This window comes from Rhyacophila brunnea, unplaced genomic scaffold (genome assembly GCF_057557595.1).
Source record: "Rhyacophila brunnea isolate RB1 unplaced genomic scaffold, BYU_Rbru_1.0 scaffold_24, whole genome shotgun sequence".
NCBI classification, from domain to species: Eukaryota; Metazoa; Arthropoda; class Insecta; order Trichoptera; family Rhyacophilidae; genus Rhyacophila; species Rhyacophila brunnea.
In genome coordinates, this window is record NW_028232904.1 from 5944588 (window position 1) to 5965552 (window position 20965).

Sequence of the window (20965 nt, forward strand, 5' to 3'; positions counted from 1 at the left end):
TACAGTGTTGGTGAGTTTTTAAAATTCAATGAAAACCTGCGAAAGCCAAGCCATAATTGATAATAGTAAAAAATACTCGTCTATCTATAAAATATGTAAAATTATGCCATTAAACCATACATAATTTTGGATATTTGTAGATAGAATAATATTTTTTATCTGTTATGGTTTGATTAAGCAGGATTTAATTAATTAAAAAAATACTATCCAACAAGTTGTGTAATTATTTTTATTTAAACCATAACAAATAAGTATGAATGAAAAAGTGTGTACAATTTTGTATGATCGCCATAAGCATACCAAAACTATTATGGTTTGGTTAGGCAGGGTTTAATTGATTTTTAAAAGCTAATCGATGCCATCGATAAATTGTAGTCTTAGTTCAATAAAAACAAATACTAATGACTAACAAAGTTTAATATGCACTATTTATGGCGGATCTTAACAGCCTACATCCACCATTCGCTACTGCATTATATTGACATTAGAGGAAGTGCACATAATTGTTGTACGGACTAATGATTTTTAAACTTTGGCAATCTGGAAAAAAACTGCCTGTCGTCAGTTAGGTAATTATTTTTTCAGGAGAGCCGAAAGAAGGTTAAATTTTGGATAACTTAATAACTTATATTATACCATATACCTATGTGCACACAAGACATGACAGACAATCGGGTCCGTTTAGGTAAATGGAATATTACTTCTTCGTATTCTTCATCAGGACCTCATGACTGAGGATCGTCACCCGGGTTATCTAGCTGTCGAACAGTCTCCTGAATGGATTGGCTACACTCCTCTCGCATTCTATAAAACGCAAGAGCCGTGGCCACTGGAAGACTAGTGGTACTTACTAAAAAATTGATACAACTATCTGGGTCATCCGATGTCGGCATGTCTACAAGACAAAAGATCCTAATTATTATGATCGTTAAGCCACGCATATTCGTAAGTCGTATGTGAATAGAGGATCATTATTTATGGCACTACAACCCTTGGCGGGTCTTGGCCTTCTTCAAAAACTTCCTCCATCCTGTACGATCCAGCGCCGACGCTCTCCAATTGTTTTGACCGAGCATTTTTAAATCTCCCGTGGTGCATTCCAGCCATCTCAATTTCGGCCGTCCAGGTCTTCTCTTGCCATCGGGGGTTGCGTACATAGCCCGCCTCGCCGGTATATCCTCCGGTATTATATGCACGTGGCCGATCCAGCGCAGTCTCTGCATTTTCAAATGCCACGTGATATTTTCGCCCCCATAAAGTGTGTATAGCTTCTCATAACGTCGTATGTGAACACCCTTAGTTATACCTGCCGGCCAGGTATTTGACAGGAGCCGGGTGTCTGGGTATGGGGAACGCACATTTAAAAGTGCTGTATTCCGAGATTAAAGCTAGGAGCTGCTATAAGTAGTAGGCGGGGTAAATGCGGAAGTCAGTGGCGCGTCCTGCTAGATTTGGTTAACCCCTACCTGCCGTCACTTTAAAAATCAATAAAAACTTTTTAAAAAGTATCTTATGAATATTTTTTCAAATTGGACCCCCCCCCCCAACCATTTTACTGTGTATCTATAGCAGACGTAGGCAAATGCGGCTCTTCGTTGGGTTAAGCGCGGTTCCCAATATCTCTTGATAAAAATATAGGTATATTCTTTCCCCATTATACTTGTATTTTCACGAGTTTTTCTTTCTTAATGTTGTAAGAAGTGACAAGATACGCGTATTAAATTTGAATGTGTGTATTTAATACTACGTGAGAATGTGATTATGGTGTGGCTCTTTATATATGTATATGAAAATCCAGAATGTGGCTCTCGTTGGCCTCATGTATGCCGATCCCTGTCTAACATAGTCTATTGTGATTTTAAGAAATGAACATAATCGATGTTGACCAATGATTTTCAATTTGTGGTACCTACCTAATCTAGAAACAGAGTTTTCCCCGTGTCAATAATTAATTCCCTTGTGGTAATTATTATAGCCCCTTTTAATCTATGGTAAATCCAGACCTAATAAATTAACAGAGATCAACTTAATTAAATATTATATTATTTCAATGTACACAAATCGGACACACAGTCGCGTAGACTAGTTTATTCTGTATATCTGTTAAAATTTATTATAAAGGCATTTTATCTATTGCGATGCGGCATCTAATTATTTAAAGATTCTGACCAAATATGACTATAACCTGAATTTTATAATAAATAAATTAGAGTATACATTTTATAACTTTGCACTTTTTTGCACTCTTTACTATACTGATACCAACGTCTCTGACTGATTACCTCGCATAAAATTAGATCAATTGATATTTATTTATATTAATATAAATAAATGTACTGAGTAATACATAAATAGACAGATGATAATATATCTAAAAAATATATTTTTAGAATAGGTATATTAGATCATTTTCATTCTAGAGCCGGAGTGCAAAGTTATCAAGCATATACTCTAATAACCAACCATTCACCAATCACACATTAAATATTTTTGTAACATCGATGTCTTATAAAAACAACTGTAGTAAAACTTGAAGAAGCAACTTAAAAATATGTTTTCTGTAATGTTAAATAATTGGATCGCGTTATGCATTTATTTATAACACCAAGCCAGTGACGTCCCTAGATAAGATGCCGCCCCTAGGCAGCGCCAGAATGCCGCCTCATTTTTTATACAGTATTTTTATCATTCTTACACGAGTCCAATATCTAATAAAAGTGTTGTATGGATACATTACTAACAAAATATCAGACTAATTATTCGTAAATCTGCACTTGTCGTTTCTGGTCACCAAGAACGTCGAAAGACAAAGGAAGTAACTTAAATATCGCGAACCCGACAAAACCAGTGATCTGAATTTTTAATCGAAATATATTTTCGTTATTACTAAGTTTACGTAGCTATTTCTATACATTCCAAATGATTCTCCTCGATTTGCCGCCCTTCGAGTAACTGCCGCCCACAAGCGACGCTCAATCTGCCTACCCCCACGGGACGTCACTGCACCAAGCAACGATTTTACGACACACTGACCTAGATAGTCGGTTTCTTCTTATATTGCTGCCACATCCTGAAGCGGGCCTTTGACCTCCTAAAATTTTGGATATTTTATAGATAGATGAATATTGTTTTATCTATTATTGTTTGGTTTAGGCAGGGCCTAATGAATTTAAAAAAAATTAACCAACAATATGTGTAATATTATGTAGGTATTCTTAATCCAACAAAAACAAATACGTATTAATGAAAAAGTGGGCACAATTTTATCGTATCGCTGATTAAGGCTGGGTTTAATTGATTTTTAAAAACTAACCAACAACATCTGTAAGTTGTAGTCTTAGTTCAATAAAAACAAATACGCATGACTGACAAAGTTTAATGTGCACTATTTATGATGGATCTTAACAGCCTACCTCCAGCCTTCGGTACTGCAGCTTGCACACATTATCAAAAAATGAAACACTATCATTAATAATCTCTATCTTTGTTCAATGAAATTCGTTAGTTCCACAATGACATTGTTGTTAATTAATTGTACACAATATTATTTCTAGCAGCTGATTTTTCATTCAATTATTTTGTCTTTTATTGTGAATATAATACACAGTTTTTTTTTTATTTTCATCCAAATGCATTTACTTAGTAGACTATTTTAAATTTATTTACCTTTTGAGTTTTCCGAATTTCGTAGAATAAAACAACGAAAAATCTCACTTTCAACTCGAGAGGGTAATAATGTCGTAAAAAATTCCCGATCCCTGAATTATACATAATCATAATATATTCTATGAAATCATAGATACATGTCTAAATTCGTCTCCGGAAATTTGTACGTATGCAGTCCGCCGTATTACCGTGAAATGTTGTATATGAAATATATGGTCATATATTAAAGACCGTCCAACCTCTTTGGGTCGATAATACTGAGATAAAATTAATGTCTAAATAAAACAAAGTTCTTATCGGTTTACACTGTTTACAGGAAGCTAGCGGCAAACAAAATTTGAAAATAGCTGATATACTGGATTATTTGTTAGGTTAGGTTAAGTTAGGTTAGGTTAGATTAGGTACATTATTTTCTGCAATGCTCCACGAACAACGCGTATTTTTATTCCATCTCGGTGCTATAGAGATGACCGTATAGTATACAGTCATCTTTTTCCGATAAGAAAGCTCACGGCAAACTGTGCTACGGTGAAATGCAGGGAACTCAGAAATAATAATAAGAAGAAAGAAATATTATCTGTTCTGTGGTGAAATGTAATACTTACATTTTACATGTACCTAACCTTCTAAATTTATTTAAAATATAATAATTAAATCAGCCATTCTCAGGTAAAGCATGACTAAGTCTATTGTATTGTGTTCAAGAATTGTATGAAAACTTACCATACTTTTCGATTGTATGTGAAACTATAATCTATTATTCCTCTACAATTATCTTAATAGATATATAGCATTATGAACTAACTGCCTACGTTCACAAAAAATGCATTCGCAAACTCACAAAAAACTAGATTTTTGACTCATTCACAATGTATTATATTATTATGAATGACCAATTCATTAATTTGCAACAGTATGGTTCCCATGGTGTGATTACTCGTTTGCCATTTGCAACTATTATTTAGCCAAAATCCAATAAAATCAAATTAAATGCAATTTTATCAAATTTACATAGTTATTCGTACATAGTATACCTATCCTTTATAACACTACAACAGGCCAAGATGCCCATTGAGAGTCTTCTTCTTTCTTTTACTTCTTAAGCTATATCTGCCCCTTATTTGGAGCATATGAACACCACACGGGTCCTCTAAGAATCCCTGTCGCTAGTCAGTCTTTTTGCATCGTTCCAGGTCATAGCATCATCTACTAGCTCCGTCGTATACCTACACTATACCTATAGTTAGTATTTAGCGGCCTTCCAGGTTGGCTTGAAGAACAGGCAAGCCAGGTTAAGGTTCTCATCTGGCATCCGCAGCACGTGAGCTCTTCACTCTCAGAGTGATGATGCATTTCCTCGTTACTCCTGAAGTGATACCACCGCAACCATAAACATCAACAAACAGTAGTGTATTTAGTAATATAAGTTAAACAATTACAAACATCTAGGCTTTGAGTAAATCACATAAATATATTGTGACCTCGCCGGGTCGATCTCGGAGTTCCCGGACGAAGGGCCAGCGCCCACGAGAGCCGCATGAGAATGCGTCTACCATGCTTTGCATTTCGCCATACGAAGACTTGGCATCTGAAATCCTCATTCCACGATATTATATCGACTCTCGAGTACACTATACCATAATATTCTACTAACTAGGTAGGTACCTACCTACATTTATGTTATTAAACTAATAAAAGTCTAATATTATTTTAAAACAATCGTAATGGTACACCATTAAATTAAATACATACGTAGATATTAAAAAAACAAAATTTTTGCCACACGCCATGTTTTTTTAAATAAATAATAGTAACTAGATACCTACATGCGGTGGTATTATTCAACGAAATCAACAACCGGTTCGCCCTCCGACTCTAACAACATTTATTTTTATATAATGAGAACCCGGAGCGTGTCCTAGCCTCATGACTAGGGAATCCAATCCCGAGCCAAAATTCTGATCCCGGGATTTCGGGATTACAATTTGACAATCCCGGGATCCCGGGACTGGTCCCGGGATTGGCATTTTTTCCATTGTTAATATAAAAATTTTATATTTACAAATAACATTGATAAAATCGGTCAAAAATAAATCTAGTATAATTTATACTAGTTAAGACATTTATTGTTATAATATTGTATACGTTCAATCTTGGAAATACATAAGTTTAATGGAGTAAATAATATTATAATATAAATAATAATGTGAATTTAATATGAGATTGGTGTTTCTGATAGTAAAGACTTAATAAATGGTTAGCGAGATTTAAAATAGTAAAGCAAATCATGGTGTACTTATGGCCTTTCCGCTTCATAAATTTCATTAGTCAGCCGAATATGAAACTGCCGTAAAACGTATGAGATCATGGTGGAATTACTTTTTTTACCATTTACACATGGGTATAAATCAAACTTCATTCAAACTCAGTTTATTTCTAATGTAGTTATTTGTTATAAAAAGTATTTTTTCTGTTATATTTTCGTTTTATTTTATTTTCCATAAAAATTGATAAAAAAATCAATCCCGAAAGCTTCGGGATTATGTTTCTCAATCCCGGGATCCATAGGTATAGAAAATAGCTCGGGATCCCGGGATTGGAATCCCTACTCACGACGAACCGTAGTGGCAGGGAGATCATACGTTACTTAGGGGCGACAAATTAAGGGAGGAATGTGAAAAAAATTTGCCTGTGGTATCGGTAACTTGCCCACTCATTTTTTTAGTAGATAATTATTATATAAGTAGTTCAATAATTTTGATTGTATTTATCTATTTAAGATTGTCAGGAATAAACAATACAATTTATGCTATTTGAGAGTGCACAAGGGTGGCACTTTTCCTCGAGACAGCATCATGGTTTCCTCCAAGAACGTCTTTTATATTCCCCTATCCTGCACCATTTCCTATGGCCGCTCTAGTATTTTTTGACACCGCCTAACCCGTGTCGGGAAACTTGTACGTATGCAGTACGCCGTATGACACGTCTTTATCGTGAAATGTTGTATCGGAAATATATAGTCGTATATTAAAGACCGTCCAACCTCTTTGGGTCGTATAGTACTGACATACAATTCATATTTAAATAAAACACGGTTCTTGTCGGTGTACAGGAAGCCGGCGGCAAACAAATGTTGAAAATAGCCGATTTACTGAATTATTTGTTAGGTTAGGTTGGGTTCTCATTCTTGAATTTGGGAATTTTGCCCAACTCTGCAAAGAAAATTGGCGCGCCTCCCGTTTGGCTTTCTGTAAACCGAATTTTACCTAAGACACTTAAAAATACCTAAATAAGGGAAAACAGTAGAAAATAGGTATGTAATTAAATTAGAAATACAGAACAACGTGTCATTTTACAACGTTTTTCTTAGCTCGTATTCTTATCTGTACGGTGGTTCTTTGTCCGGTAAAAATCTTGCAATCGATTTTTTACTAACTTCCCGACTAGCTTGACTTTTAGAATATACCAGAACACGATGCCAATGCATTTTTTAAATACTTTTAGCCATCTTTAAGTAGAATTGAATTCATTTTCAGTTAATTCTGTTTTGTATGAAAAGTTATTTCGACACCATTATTGGTTGCTAGGGATCTGGGGTCCTAGCAACTAAATTATTAATATATACGTGCGTTACTATGGAAATCAATATGACATTTCAGTATTATTTCTATTTTTGATCGTTTAAGCTAGTCAAGTCAAATTTATGTGATTCAACAGAAAATTTAAAAACGTTGTATATAAAAAGTTCTTTTTATCTTGTAATAATTTTCATATCTTTCCGATAAGAAAGCTCACAGCAAACTGTGTTACGATAAATTCTAATACCTACAATTTAATTGGTTGTGTTAAATTACATTTTATTTTTGATAGATTTTGACAATTTGTAAATTTTTCGGTTTTTTTAAAACATTCTTCAATTATTAAATTTATAGAGGAAAAAATGGCTAAGGTTTGATCTGGCGATTTTAGATAATTTTAGGTATGTACCGGTTCCCACAAACCGACCGAATCCCACCACTGGCTACGTGGATAGTGTACTCCGGACAAGGCCTAATCATTTACTTATTATTTTAACCGTAGATAAATGTACATAATTTATAATAATACTGTGATTGTTCATCTTTGTTATTGTAATGACATACTATTTACTATAATAACTAGCCATCTACATTTTACAAGCGCTGCTGCAACAGAGTAATTTTTGATACATAGTACAATAATTATTTGAGAGACGCTGTTTACCAGGAAGTAAAAAGCCAAAATAGGTTCCACACTTACCGAGTTTACGTTTTATTATGTCCACAGCGAATTTGCAATAATAAGTGTTCAAAATATAACAAACGTAATTGTCAACAAATTTGCTTATACTATATGGCTAAAATTTATAAAAATAATATTCTAAATTTGCAATACGTATATAGGTAAGTATTTTTTATATTGAATAAAAATGACATATTTTTCCTACGACCTTCCGGTTAATAACCAGAGATTATCTAGTTTTTCAATAATAACATCACAATAATAGTAAACGTCAGAGTTTTACATAATTATTTATTCATTAATAACTGTAATATATAATATTGAATATGATTAAAAATCATGTATCGGTTGTCCTACTTAAATAAAATTTGTCATTGTCGATCGGGCTAACCTTCTACCAACAGCGAGAATACTCAAAACTTTGAAACAGTGGACGAGTTTGAATATCTGGGATCGACCATTACTGGAAAAGGCGGATGTGAAGCGGAAATAAGAAGGCGCACACAGATTACGAAAAATGCGATGACACGTCTTACCACTATTAATTATAGAAGGATCGTGGAATTTCAATTGTCACAAAAATGATTGTACAAACATTAGTGTTTGTCCATATTTTTATACGGTGTCAAGTCATGATCCATGAGTCCTGAAGGCAATTAGATAATGCTTTCGAGATAGTGGTGTTGGTGCCGAATGCTCCGTATGTCTTAGCACAGAGCACAGGACGAACCAGTCAATCATCCAGAGATTTCAGATAAAACAACGGCTCTCAACAATATGTATGTCTGAGACGCATTCTGCAGTTTTTTGGACATACTGTCCGGCGAGGACTGGACAACTTGTGGTTTTGGGTGGCCTCCGGGTAAGGCGAAGCAGAGGAAGAGTGTCGTCCCGCTGGAGCGACAAAGTGAAGGAGCTGACTGGGGCACCATTCATTCTACACTGAGAGAAGTGAAATATCGAGTGGGATGGCAAAATTAAAAGGTGGTCAGATTTCTCAGCCATGAGGGTACGACCAAGAAGAGAATAAGGAAATATTCAATTGAAAATATTTGTTCTTTTGTTTTCATTTATTTAAACAAAACTCTGTAAAACGAGTTTTCGGCGTTAATTTTATTAATATTTTAGTGAGAATGTGGAAATATTATATACCGTTAGCAGCTAAATTAATATACATATATCTACTTATATGTACACAGTACATACCAGTGGCGAAGAGTGGAGGTAGGCTGTTATGATCAGCTATAAATAGTGCACAACTTTGTCAGTCATACGAATTTGTTTTCATTGAAATAAGACTACAATTTATTTACAGACGGTGGTTAGTTTTTAGAATTCAAATTCCACCCACGGTGGCCGCGCGGCTTAAGCGTCGGACTATCACATCGTCTCAGGTTCGAACCCTGGCTCTGGCAAGTACACATATTGTTTTTCAATTTGTGTGTGAGCCAGGGTATGGATAATATAATATATAAATAATGGATAATATATAAAAAGGGTATGGGTAATAGGTTGAGCAAGTAGCTGACATCCATTTCTCGTAAAAAGACAAAATCTGTTAATACAAACCTCTACTCTGTGGAGGCCCATATGATCCTACTAGGATCGGACATGGTCGAAAAAAAAATGTTAGAAACAAAATGAATTATTAAAACTAGGCAGTAGTAAATAGAAACTGATTAAAATTCTTCGTCTACTTTCTGTATAAAATCGAAACGAACGTCTATTTATTTCATTAGACATTAGACAGTGTGGTGCCCAATTTACCTGGCGTACAGTTGTCCCCACAGAACAGATAATAAATAGAATACCGATAGGCTATAGGTATTCAATACGCCGCATGTTGATGCAGGCTTTTGAATGTGTGAGTGTCTTACGAAAATGAAGCACGCATTATGCACGTGCAATAGTGTGTTTAATACACTAACATTAAATGAGCGTAAATGCATAAGCCGAGAGCAGTTTTCAGTATTCGACGTAAAACGTATTCTTGACACGTGTGTAGGTTTAACACGGATTCTTCCTTACTCGAGTCGGTTACCTGCTATCGCCTTACCGTTATGCATTTCAGTTCCCATTATTTCTGAGTTCCCTGGTTGTCCCATTCCCCAATCCATAGCTTCGTCACAGTGTTGCCAACAAGAGATACTGTGCAATAATAATAATTACTAATATTGAATGATGCCGAAAAAATACGTATTGCCCGGTGCCCCGGAAAATAGGTTCTTGCTAATAACTTACGTAAAAAAATCGGGCCGTGTCATTTTATCAATTATAATATTTGTGTATTTACTTTCGTACCTTGGCGCAAATGTAATGACAGAAATTAATTTCAAATTTGGTCGAAACCGAACCGGTCCGACAAAGGCAGATGAGCCGACAGATAACTGTTATTAGTTTTATTCCGACAATAATATGTACTTAACAAAAATCGACCTTGTTTTTTTTTGTGCATATAGCATCGAGTAGGTAGTGGTCGGTACACTGCGATCATAATTCATTAAATCTATTATTTATAGCCCGATGCGCGAAATGTGATCTTGTTTGATTAAAAATTTAGAGAGGAAAACACATTTTTTTACTCCCCATATGACATTCGCTATAAATCATCACATTACATCGAACCTTCTGTTAAGTTAACTTCTTATTATTGTACCATCCCTTAGCGGAGGTCGGCCAACATCAAAGCGATCTTAGATTTTGTGGAGCTGCACTCGTACCAATTACGGAAGTTCTTAAGCCACGAAATACGGCGCCGTCCTCTGCTACGCTTATCGTTGATCTTTCCTCGAATGACAAGTTGGGGAATGCTGTACTTTTGTCCTCTTATAGTGTGGCCGCGGTACTCTAGTTTCCTGGTTTTGATACTACACAGAACTTCTCGGTACTTTCCCATTCGATTTGGAGCTTCAACATTTGTCACCCGGTCAGTCACATCTCGAAAGCCTCAAGTCTCCATTCAAAGAAAAGAATTGAAAAACAACGTACCATACGCAGTCTCAGACCTAGGTTAAGGTCTCGATTGCTAATAAGGCGTCTCATTCTGAGAAAGGCACTCCTTGCGATCTCAATTCTAGTTTTTATTTCTTGGGACTGGTCCCATTTCTCATTGCCTCTGACTCTCATTGACATCGGATTTAAATATTTATAATGGGTCACCACTCACCGTTGGTTCGCTGTTGATGACCAAACTCGTATTGGTGCTGTGGTGGTTAAGAGTAGAGTCGAATGAACGATTAAATCAAATAAATGTGTATCTATTTTTATATTTGAAATGAGTTTCATATTTATCAAACTTTGATTTTTGAGTTAAGTGATATGGCACCATTTAATTTCGCATGTCTTTCTATAATATATCTGTTATCAGACATCGTTGAAGAATTCGATTATATTTTCCAGTTTGCCACTGCTCTAAATAGGGATGGTGTGCTTAAACCAGTGGTTGAGATTCTTTAGTCAGGACGTTTTTCGGTCATCGCAAATCTTTCCATATTGATAAGGTGCACAGACTTATTGATAGACTTCGACTTCTATATCAAGACGTACACGTCACTGCGGCCGTTTCTGGAACTAAAACCGTTGCAATACCGCTAGCATGCAAAAAGCGGGTGGCGTAATACCTACTTACATCGCAAACAGCTCCATGACATAGATGTCAATATATAGAAGCCGAACAGTAAGCTAATTTTTCTCGGGATGCCAGATGATGTGCTCTAATTATCCAACTTTCTGATTTTTATTTCTCTGTTTATCGCTTTGGCCTTATTCATCCAGCTGATATGGAGCATACATCTGGAACCCACATTTTGAAAGCTTCAAGCTTTCTGAGCGTTGTTTCTGTGAGTCTCGAGTGTCGACGCCTCCAGTCTAAGTTCCACGTTTAGGTCTTAGCTACATAGTATTTACCTTAATCGTGTAAAAGCAACTCTGACGTTCTTGACTCTGCATTTCAGTTCAAGGGTTGGTCCCAGTTATTATTCAGTGCAACTTTATCGGGGGGATGAACGTTGAGATAAAGTTACCCCCCCCCCCCCCCCCCGATGTTATGTTTATCTGTTCTCAGTGTTTCGGGACGTGACGTTTATATTGTGGTAATAAATTTAGTATAAACACGGCACAGAGTAAATGATTGTCACATTTATATTGGAAGTAGATTGAATTTTGAAGGATTCATGGATGAGCTGGGCGTATCGACTACATTGCAGCAAGGTCGGAAGACAAATGTCTGATTATCGTGGCGTTGTTATCTGTGGTCTATCAATGACCAATGCTAGGGTAGGCTGTTAAGATTCGACACAAATAGTGCACACTAAACTTTGTCAATCAAACTCATTTGTTTTCATTGAACTAAGAATACAAACTACGGTGGTGCTGGTTACTTTGTAGAAAACAATAATTAAACCCTGCCTAAACCAAATCACAATAGTTTTGTTATACTCGTATTTTGGGCGATACGACAAAATTGTACACACTTTTTCAGTCATACTTATTTGTTTTCGTTGAATTAAGAATACATTTTACAGATGGTGTTAGTTTTTTTTTTAAATTTATTAATTCTTCTATCTTTCATATACTCAAAATTATGTTTGATTTATTGGCATAATTTTAAATATTTTATAGATAAACAAATATTTTTTTTTACTATTATCCACTATACCTAGCTTGGATTAGCCAAGGTTTAATTGAATTTTAAATACTAATAAGCACTATCCACGCATTGAAAACTTAGTTCAACGAAAACAAATACGTTTGACTGACAAAGTTTAGTGTGCACTATTTATGTCGGATCTTAACAGTCTACCTCTACCCTTCACCACTGGTATCTCTTAATACTACACCGCTGAAAATCCAATATCGTAACATTCGCGGAGTGAGCTATAATTTGTACGTTGGTTTACATACTTAATACTTTGTTGTGCAGTGCTCTGCCATAAAAATAAGCGAGATTCGATACAACGGTAAAGTTTAAAATAATATAATCGTCAGAATTGATGCACGATCATCAGTGCACATTATCTACATTTCATCAATTAAAATCGGAGTTTCACCTGTCAATATGTGTTGTGACAATTGTGAAATCATACCATTGTCTCATTTAGCAGATATGTATTTAACGCCTACGACCCAAAATAAATTACAATAAAATTGTACAAATGTCAAATAGGTACACCAATTTTTCATTGACAAAACTTTCATTGATTTTTCCTCACTCTTTTATATACCTACAAACTGGTACTCCTCCTTGCTGGATCATTGACGTCCCAAGACAAAGTTCCGCTCTTATTCCGAATTAGAATACTACCCCCCCCCCCGTGTAACATCGTGTCTCCGGAAATTTGTACGTATGCAGTTCGCCGTATATATGGTTGCATATTTTTTTCCTAGATGCCTTTATGGATACCTCGCATTTACTATCGAGGTTTCTTTAAGGACTTTGTCACGCAAACTACTCTACTTGATGCTAGTAAAATGAAAATTGGTCCGGCTGAGATATACGCCTTATTAAAAACTATTCTTCTATTCTATCTATCTATTGCTAATTAACTGAGAAATATAGTCGAGTTTTTCCCGTGGTAAAAGAAGTGTCGCATAGGGCTGATATTCTGAGCATATACTTATCCTATCTTATATGAATGCAATCACTGGATCTGAAAGGCACGAATCATCATTACATGTCACCATTTATCATTTTAATTATTTTTATTACATCAATACAGAAATTAAAAAGTGCATCTCTTCCGGCCTCGTTTGCCATGGTCCTCGGAAGGTCTCAAATGTCCGCATCTGCCATCTGTAATAAAGAGTTCAGGTTGTGCCGCTCCTTGCTAAAAATTGGACAATCTAGGAGTAAATGTAGGCGTCCTCGTCGCTTCCGTCGTCGCATGGCCACTTTCCGTCTGATGTTATTTTAAACCGGTGCAGGTATGCTCGCATGACTTCGTGACCTGTAAGGATCTGAGTCATCTCAAACCACAGCCCTTTATACACCCTGACGTCTCGTGCTGCTGAAACTGAAGGTAAAAACTTTCGGGTAGCTCAGAGGAAATTCGTCATAAGCTATCGCGGTCTTGGGTTCAGAGGCACCATGCCCAGCCAATTATTTGTCGGCTCTTTCATTTCCTTCTATCCCGATGATTGAAGTGCACCTCAGGGTGGGGCCGTCTATTGCGGACTCGCTTTGAATAGAAAAGACATTAATCGCAGACATCGGATTAGAAGACAAGGGATCTCCAATTGCTTGGATTGAGCTTTTGGAGTCCGAATAAATACAAATACAATGGTTTTCGGTGAGCTTTTGTTGGATTTGATCTGAGCCAGCCCACTCCAAACCGCGTTGGATGGCATAGAGTTCGGCCTGCATTACCGTACAATAGCTGGCAAAGCGGTACTTACGAACCGCTATCTCACTGCCATTAATGTATGTCACAAACCCTGCACCAGTACCGCTACCAAGTTTGCTCCCATCCGTGGGTTAGGTTAGGTTATTTTAGGTTACGTTTTCATTCTTAAATTCATGAATTTTGCCGAAATCAGAGATGACCGTATAGTATACGGTCATATCTTTCCGATAAGAACGCCCACGAACTGTGCTAAGGTGAAATGTAATACGTACAATTTACATGTAACCCGTTGGTTAACATATCAATGGCGAAGGGTGAAGGTAAAAAGTGGAGATCCTATATAAATAATGGACACCAAATATTGTCAGACATACTTTGTTTTCATTGAACATATTATGTTTTCATTGAACCAGGGCTCGAAATGGACCGGAGCGCACCGGAGCGCCGTCCTGTTCGTAAAATTGGTAAAATTATTGCTCCGTCTCCGTCTCGTGGAAAAAATAATTTCACCATCTGAGCTAGATATAATAGAAAGCTGTATAATAGAAAATAAATAAATATAATAGAAAATCTAACACTTATCTTTATGAAATACACATCAAATTTGATAACTATATAAATGACATCAGAAAACTGTCGGGCGCTCCGGTTCGTAAACTTTTCCATTTCGAGCGCTGCATTGAACTGATAATATAAATTTGCAGGAGGTATTCGTTAGTTTTAAAAATCAATTAAACCCTGCCTGATTAAAAAATATCCTTATATCTATAAAATATCTAAAATTATGTATAACTTTCTATATTCTAAATAGAAAAGAATATTTTTTATATATCATGGTTTGGTTTAGGCGGGGTTTAATTGAATTTTAAAACTGACCATCACTATCTGCAAATTTTTATTCTTAGTTCAATGAAAACAAATAAGCATGTATGACAACGTTTGTTATGCATTATTAATGTCTGATCTCTACAGAGTACTTTAACTCTTTGCCACTGATATGTTAATATCTTAAATAATAGTACTTACGTTTATTGTTACCTGATATTTAACCACGTTTTTCTTCTTTCTTTGCAGAGTTACTTCATTCCCAAGGAAGGCTTCCTGGCAGGGTTGGCTTTCAACAACGAAAATGTAACATTTAAAGATGAGTATAAGAACGTGCTAAATTTTTATGGTTATGACTTCGATATGCCAAAACCACTCAGTACGGAATCAGCACAGTCATCTACTGAAAGAGGACCAACACCCATGAGTTCAGCGATAACCGCTCGACCCACAGACGAATCAAAAGATTCTCCTTCGACCACTGAGAGAAGTAATGTGACTTCTGAGGTATTAAGTTCAACAGTATCCCTTTTGAGTCAAACATCAGAAGATAATGATACACCTACGACGATGGCAGAACCGCCAAAAACTACAGAAAGACCCACTACTATAGTAGAAACCAGTACAGTTCCGATGACACTGCCACCTACAACTCAACCCCCGACAACTGTGCCATCAACTACTACGAAAACCAGTACTCAAGCTACTACAACTAAATTATCTACGACACAAGCCACTACAACAGTGCCATCGACAACTACTCAAGCGACTACGACTACGACCAAACCAACTACGACACCAGTGCCAACTACGCTACCTCCTACAACTGTTAAACCAACAACAACAATTCCGACTACTCTGCCAACAACTACGCAAGCTACCACTACTACTGTAAAACCGACTACACTACAATCCACAACTATAAAGACTACAACAAAGGCTCCATCACCAACCATATTTGTGACAACTACAGATAACCCTAGTACCGCTCAAGAAACGGAGGCAACAAAGGCTAGAACTACAAGGTCGACAATTGCTCAAACTACAACTGTCACACAAAAAACGACCAACGCCATGACCACAAATTCAGTGGAAGATATGGGAAGCACTGTGACTGATAAAAAGCAAAGTGAAATGTTGGTGATGGCAGATGACACAGAAGTGACAACTACAAAAAACAATGAAGTCACTTCTGCAAAATTAACGACAGTAAAAGCTACAGAAGTGACAACCGAAACGTCTAAAGTCAGTGATAATGCGACAACGAAAAAAACTAGTGATAAAACAACTCAGGCTGAGACAGAAGATGAATCTACTACTGAATCTATGACAACCGAAGGAATTGAGAATACAACACCAATGGCTGAAACCACTGAAAGTGAACCAACGACAATAAATGAATTTAATGACATGACCACTATCATTAGTTATGGTTCAACAACAGCCACAGAAAAACCCTTGCGGAGGAAGAAGAAATCAATCTTCCAATACGATTTTGTGTCTCCATCTTACCAAGACCATTTCGCATTCTATCGCCCGGTGTTCTTGAGGAATCCAAACTACGAAGGGAGAGGTCTGCAGCATCAGAGATCATTTCTTGCCAATGGCTACAGCAAAGTTCAAATCACCTACATGACTTATGATACAGTCTTGGAGTTTGCGTACATTCCGTATTTAAAATCCTTGGCTTTAAAGCTGCCTTTGGACACAAGTGAATATTATTTGTTGATTCTGTTGCCCGAATACGAGTTTGGTGTGAATCAATTGGTCAAGGATCTCCATTCGGATAGATCTCCGAGCTTGAAGCAGATTAATTACATGCTGACGAATACTTATGTTCGAGCGTGGGTACCGAGCTTTATGCTGAAAGGATTTATAGTGTTGACATCCGATTTACAAAAGGTATGTTCAATAATCATATTATAATTATTATTATTAAATTTGTAAAATGTAGGTATGTTGAGTTGTAATTTTTTACGTCACGCTGAATATTCTAGGTTTAATGTACCTACCATGGCCCCCACATCCTGGAGTGGGCCCCCAGGCTAGGATTTTTGGCCGCCCCCCTCCCCCTACATATCGCTACGGATAAAGGCAGTGTGTCTACATTAGCGTTTTCCAAATGGTGTACGCGGTAAAATTGATCTGCATAATTAGTGTTTTTTTTTGTATATTTTAATAAGTACATCCATTTAAATTATGGAGTTGTCGAGTATTGATACACAATTAAGAATTGTATCGTACAACCACATACCATTAGAGAGAATTTGTGATATGTTTATCTTACTTAAATAAATAAATAAATGCATATAAGGGCTTTTGCACTTATTTATAAAACATCTTATATTGGCCAACGATAGCTGTAATCATGGCCCCCACAAAGGGGGGCTGACAGAGCTCTAGCCTGGGGGCCCGGCGTGGTGAGTCAACCAAATAAGTGAGATATTTTTTTTTTGCGTCATTATTCGTCATCGTCATATTAAAAATACACTAAATATCCTTTATTTTTTAACGTGAACACCATTTGGAAAACCCTACTGTAGAGTGTCACACTGCCTTTAACCTTGGCGATAGGTAGGGGGGGGGCGACAAAGATCCTAGCCTTGGGGCCCGCTTCAGGATGTGGGGGCCATGGCTGTAATCGAGACTCAAGTTCTCTAAAAACTGGAGGAGACATGAGGATTTCGTTTAACAGTCTCTGGACTTAATTATCATGCTAATAGTATCTAATGGCCATCTAATGGTCACGTGCCTAACGCGTCTTTAGCGCTGAAAGACTTTTAAGCAAGTCTGCAAATTTGTTTGGCATTTACTCACCTGTTTTATTATTTATTTTCGCCTATAATAAACAGACAAATACACACAAATTTTACATACATGCCATCTACTAAGAATCAGACCATTTCCAGATAGTGGTGGATTTATGTATGTGGAAGCAGTGAGGTTCCTAGGCAAAATGCCACCATTAAGCATACGTACTCAGAATGCTGTCCCGATGTATTTTTAATTCCAAATTATCACTTGCAAGTTTGTAAGGTACCTACGTACCTACGACGGAAAGAAAAGAATGTTTTGTATTTTTATTTTTCGAAACAATCTCTTCGGACATGAATACACTTCTTGGATCTATCCATTAATTACTCTAAACTTTCATAAAAATAATTTTCCGATTTGCCTTTTAAAATGCCCGTTTACTACAGCTACCCATGCTCATCATCATCGAAATGTTTTCCACGTAAGTCATTCTTCAAATTTGGAAACGGGTAATAATCACTAGGTTCCAGATGAGGAATGTAAGGTGGGTGAGGCAATTCAGAACAGGTGCGTGGTCATGAAGTTAGAACACGCCTTTTGTTAATTTTCCTCTCCTTTTTACTTATAATAGATTCTTTTAAGTGACTTAAAATATTAGCGTTGTACTGTCCTGTGATGTTCAGTGACGTCCCTAGACAAAATTCCGCCCCTGGGCAGCGCCATAATGCCAGCCCATTTGTTTTACAATATCTTTTTAATATCCGTGCTCGTGTCGTTTCCCGACGTCAAATGGCAACGGAAGTAAACTAGACATCGCGAACCTGACAAAAAGTCCTGTTAAACATTTTATGCTAATAATTAATACATTTTGTTTCCAACCAGTGAGCTGAATTTTTGAAAGGAAAGATATTTTTGTTATGAAATATTCAGTTTAGGTAGTTATTTATATATAAGTATATATTATACCAAGTGATTATCCTCGGTTTGCCGCCCTTCAAGTAACTGCCGTCCCCAAGCGACGCTCAATCTGCCTACCCCCACGTCACTGGTGATGTTGATACCCTTTGGTTTATAATCTATTAATATGATTCCTTGTTAATCTCAAAACACTGTTACCATCACCTTCCCAGCCGATGGTACGATCCTTAAACTTCTTGGGGGCTGAACCACCCTTTTAAACCACTTCGTGGACTCCTGTAGGGTCATAATGATGAACCCACGTTTCATCTCCCGTTACAATTTTGTTGATAAGTTTCTCTTGATTGACGCCAGACAGCTTTAAAAACTGCTTAGAACATTCCACAGGGTAACTTTTTTGATGCGGCATAAGTATTCGTGGCACCCATCTTGCGCTTACCATTGACATCTCAAGATTTTGGTGTATAATTCTGGAAATTGTTGTTTTGGGTATATTGAAACTTTCTGCGATTTCAATTAGTTTTTGCCGACCATTTTTCATAACGTATCCGGAAATTTGTACGTAAATAGTTCACCGCAGGACACTTTTTCGTGCGCCGCAGTACGTGAAACATGAATTCGTGTAACATTTAATCAAATGACGAGTTCTTCGTTGGACATTTCACCGTGGAGTATATTTGTACGTATACTACAACATGTGGGGATGTCTTTACTAGGTTAGGTTAGGTTAGGGTTAATCTAATTGGAACAGTATTATTTGCAAACTATCGCCGCATTTTGTAAGATACGTACAAATGTATTCCACGGTGAAATGTTCAACGAAGATCTCGTAATTTGATAAAATGTTATACGAACTCATGTTTCACGTACTGCGGCGCACGAATAAGTGTCCCACGATGAACTGCATACGTACAACTTTCATGTAACCCTGTCATAAAGGCATCTTCGATAGTTAATACCATTTCATGCGTAGTGGCTTGTCATTTGGCCTTCCATAACGGTCATCATCTTCTAATGACTCTCTACCTTGTATAAATAAACGTAACCATCTGTATATCATGGTTTTACCACAAGCAAGAGTGCCATAAACTAATTTCATTTCATTTTGGATCGTTTCCACGCTTTTTCACTGTTTTGTGAGGAATTTAATTACTTCACGGAGCTCAATATTTGACATGTTTTAAAATTACGAGTATCATAGACTTTCATTTGTTCTTTTGAATATTGAAAGCGATTGAATGGAACACTCAATTTAAAATTGCACAAGTATACCTAAAAAGGATTACTTAAGAATAAAAAAATAACTATTTTTTTATTCAACGAATAATTCACAAGATTTAAGAATGCAACATTCTAATTTTTGTAACTAATTCTAATGTAACATTCTAATTCTAGTAGCTGAATTTGGAAAGCGCGTCAGTGAATATTAAAAAGCTATTTATTATTAAAATTTGTCGTAATTAAGTATGACTTCTTTAGCATAGTGGTATATGCAGGGCTCGAAATGGACCGGAACGCACCGGAGCGCCGTTCCGGTTCGTGAAATCTGTAAAGTTATCGCTCCGTCTCGTAGACAAAATAATTTGACCGTCTGAGCTAGATATGGCATATAACAAAAAATTCTAGCACACTTATGTTTATAAAATACACATAACATTTGATAACCATGTTAATTTTCGAGCGCTCCGGTTCGTAATCTTTTCCATTTCGAGCGCTGGGTATATGTGTGTGGGCGTGATACCCGAGAGATGTAGGTTCGATTATTTTGGGGTGTCTTACTTTTTTCAAAAAGTTTTTTTCTATTGGCTATAATATATTGTCTCAGATGTGTTTTCCAAATTATGTATGTTCAAAAAAAATTAACTCCAATACTTTCATCACCATTTCGCGAACTTATGGAACTGCCCTCGTATTTTTTCATTTTTTTTCGCAATATTAAACAGACAAAACACCAAAAATCGTAAATTGACATACACACTATCTATTGAAAATTGGAGCACACGAAATCTATTCTCAAACGGTGATTTTAGATACGTGTAGGTCTGTGGACAGGTTTGGATGCACCATTGTGACAATTTTTCCAGTACGAAAAACCGCTATAATAAGATCCTATTATAATGGATATTCCAATAGGTACAATAATAGTTAATGTTATCAGGATTTTTTGTGCTTCGACTATTTTTTTAAAACAAAAAATCTTT

The 20965-nt window shown here is 36.4% G+C and overlaps 1 protein-coding gene across 1 annotated transcript in view; it reads left to right on the plus strand.

Annotated features, from left to right (window-relative positions):
* The window catches only part of LOC147068964 (uncharacterized), a 79984-nt gene that overhangs the window by 1323 nt on the left and 57696 nt on the right, over nucleotides 1–20965 (plus strand). The window contains exon 2 of the mRNA XM_085951189.1: nucleotides 15342–16994. Within this exon, the coding sequence (XP_085807315.1) occupies nucleotides 15342–16994 (1653 nt within the window). The remainder of the gene's footprint in view (nucleotides 1–15341; nucleotides 16995–20965) is intronic.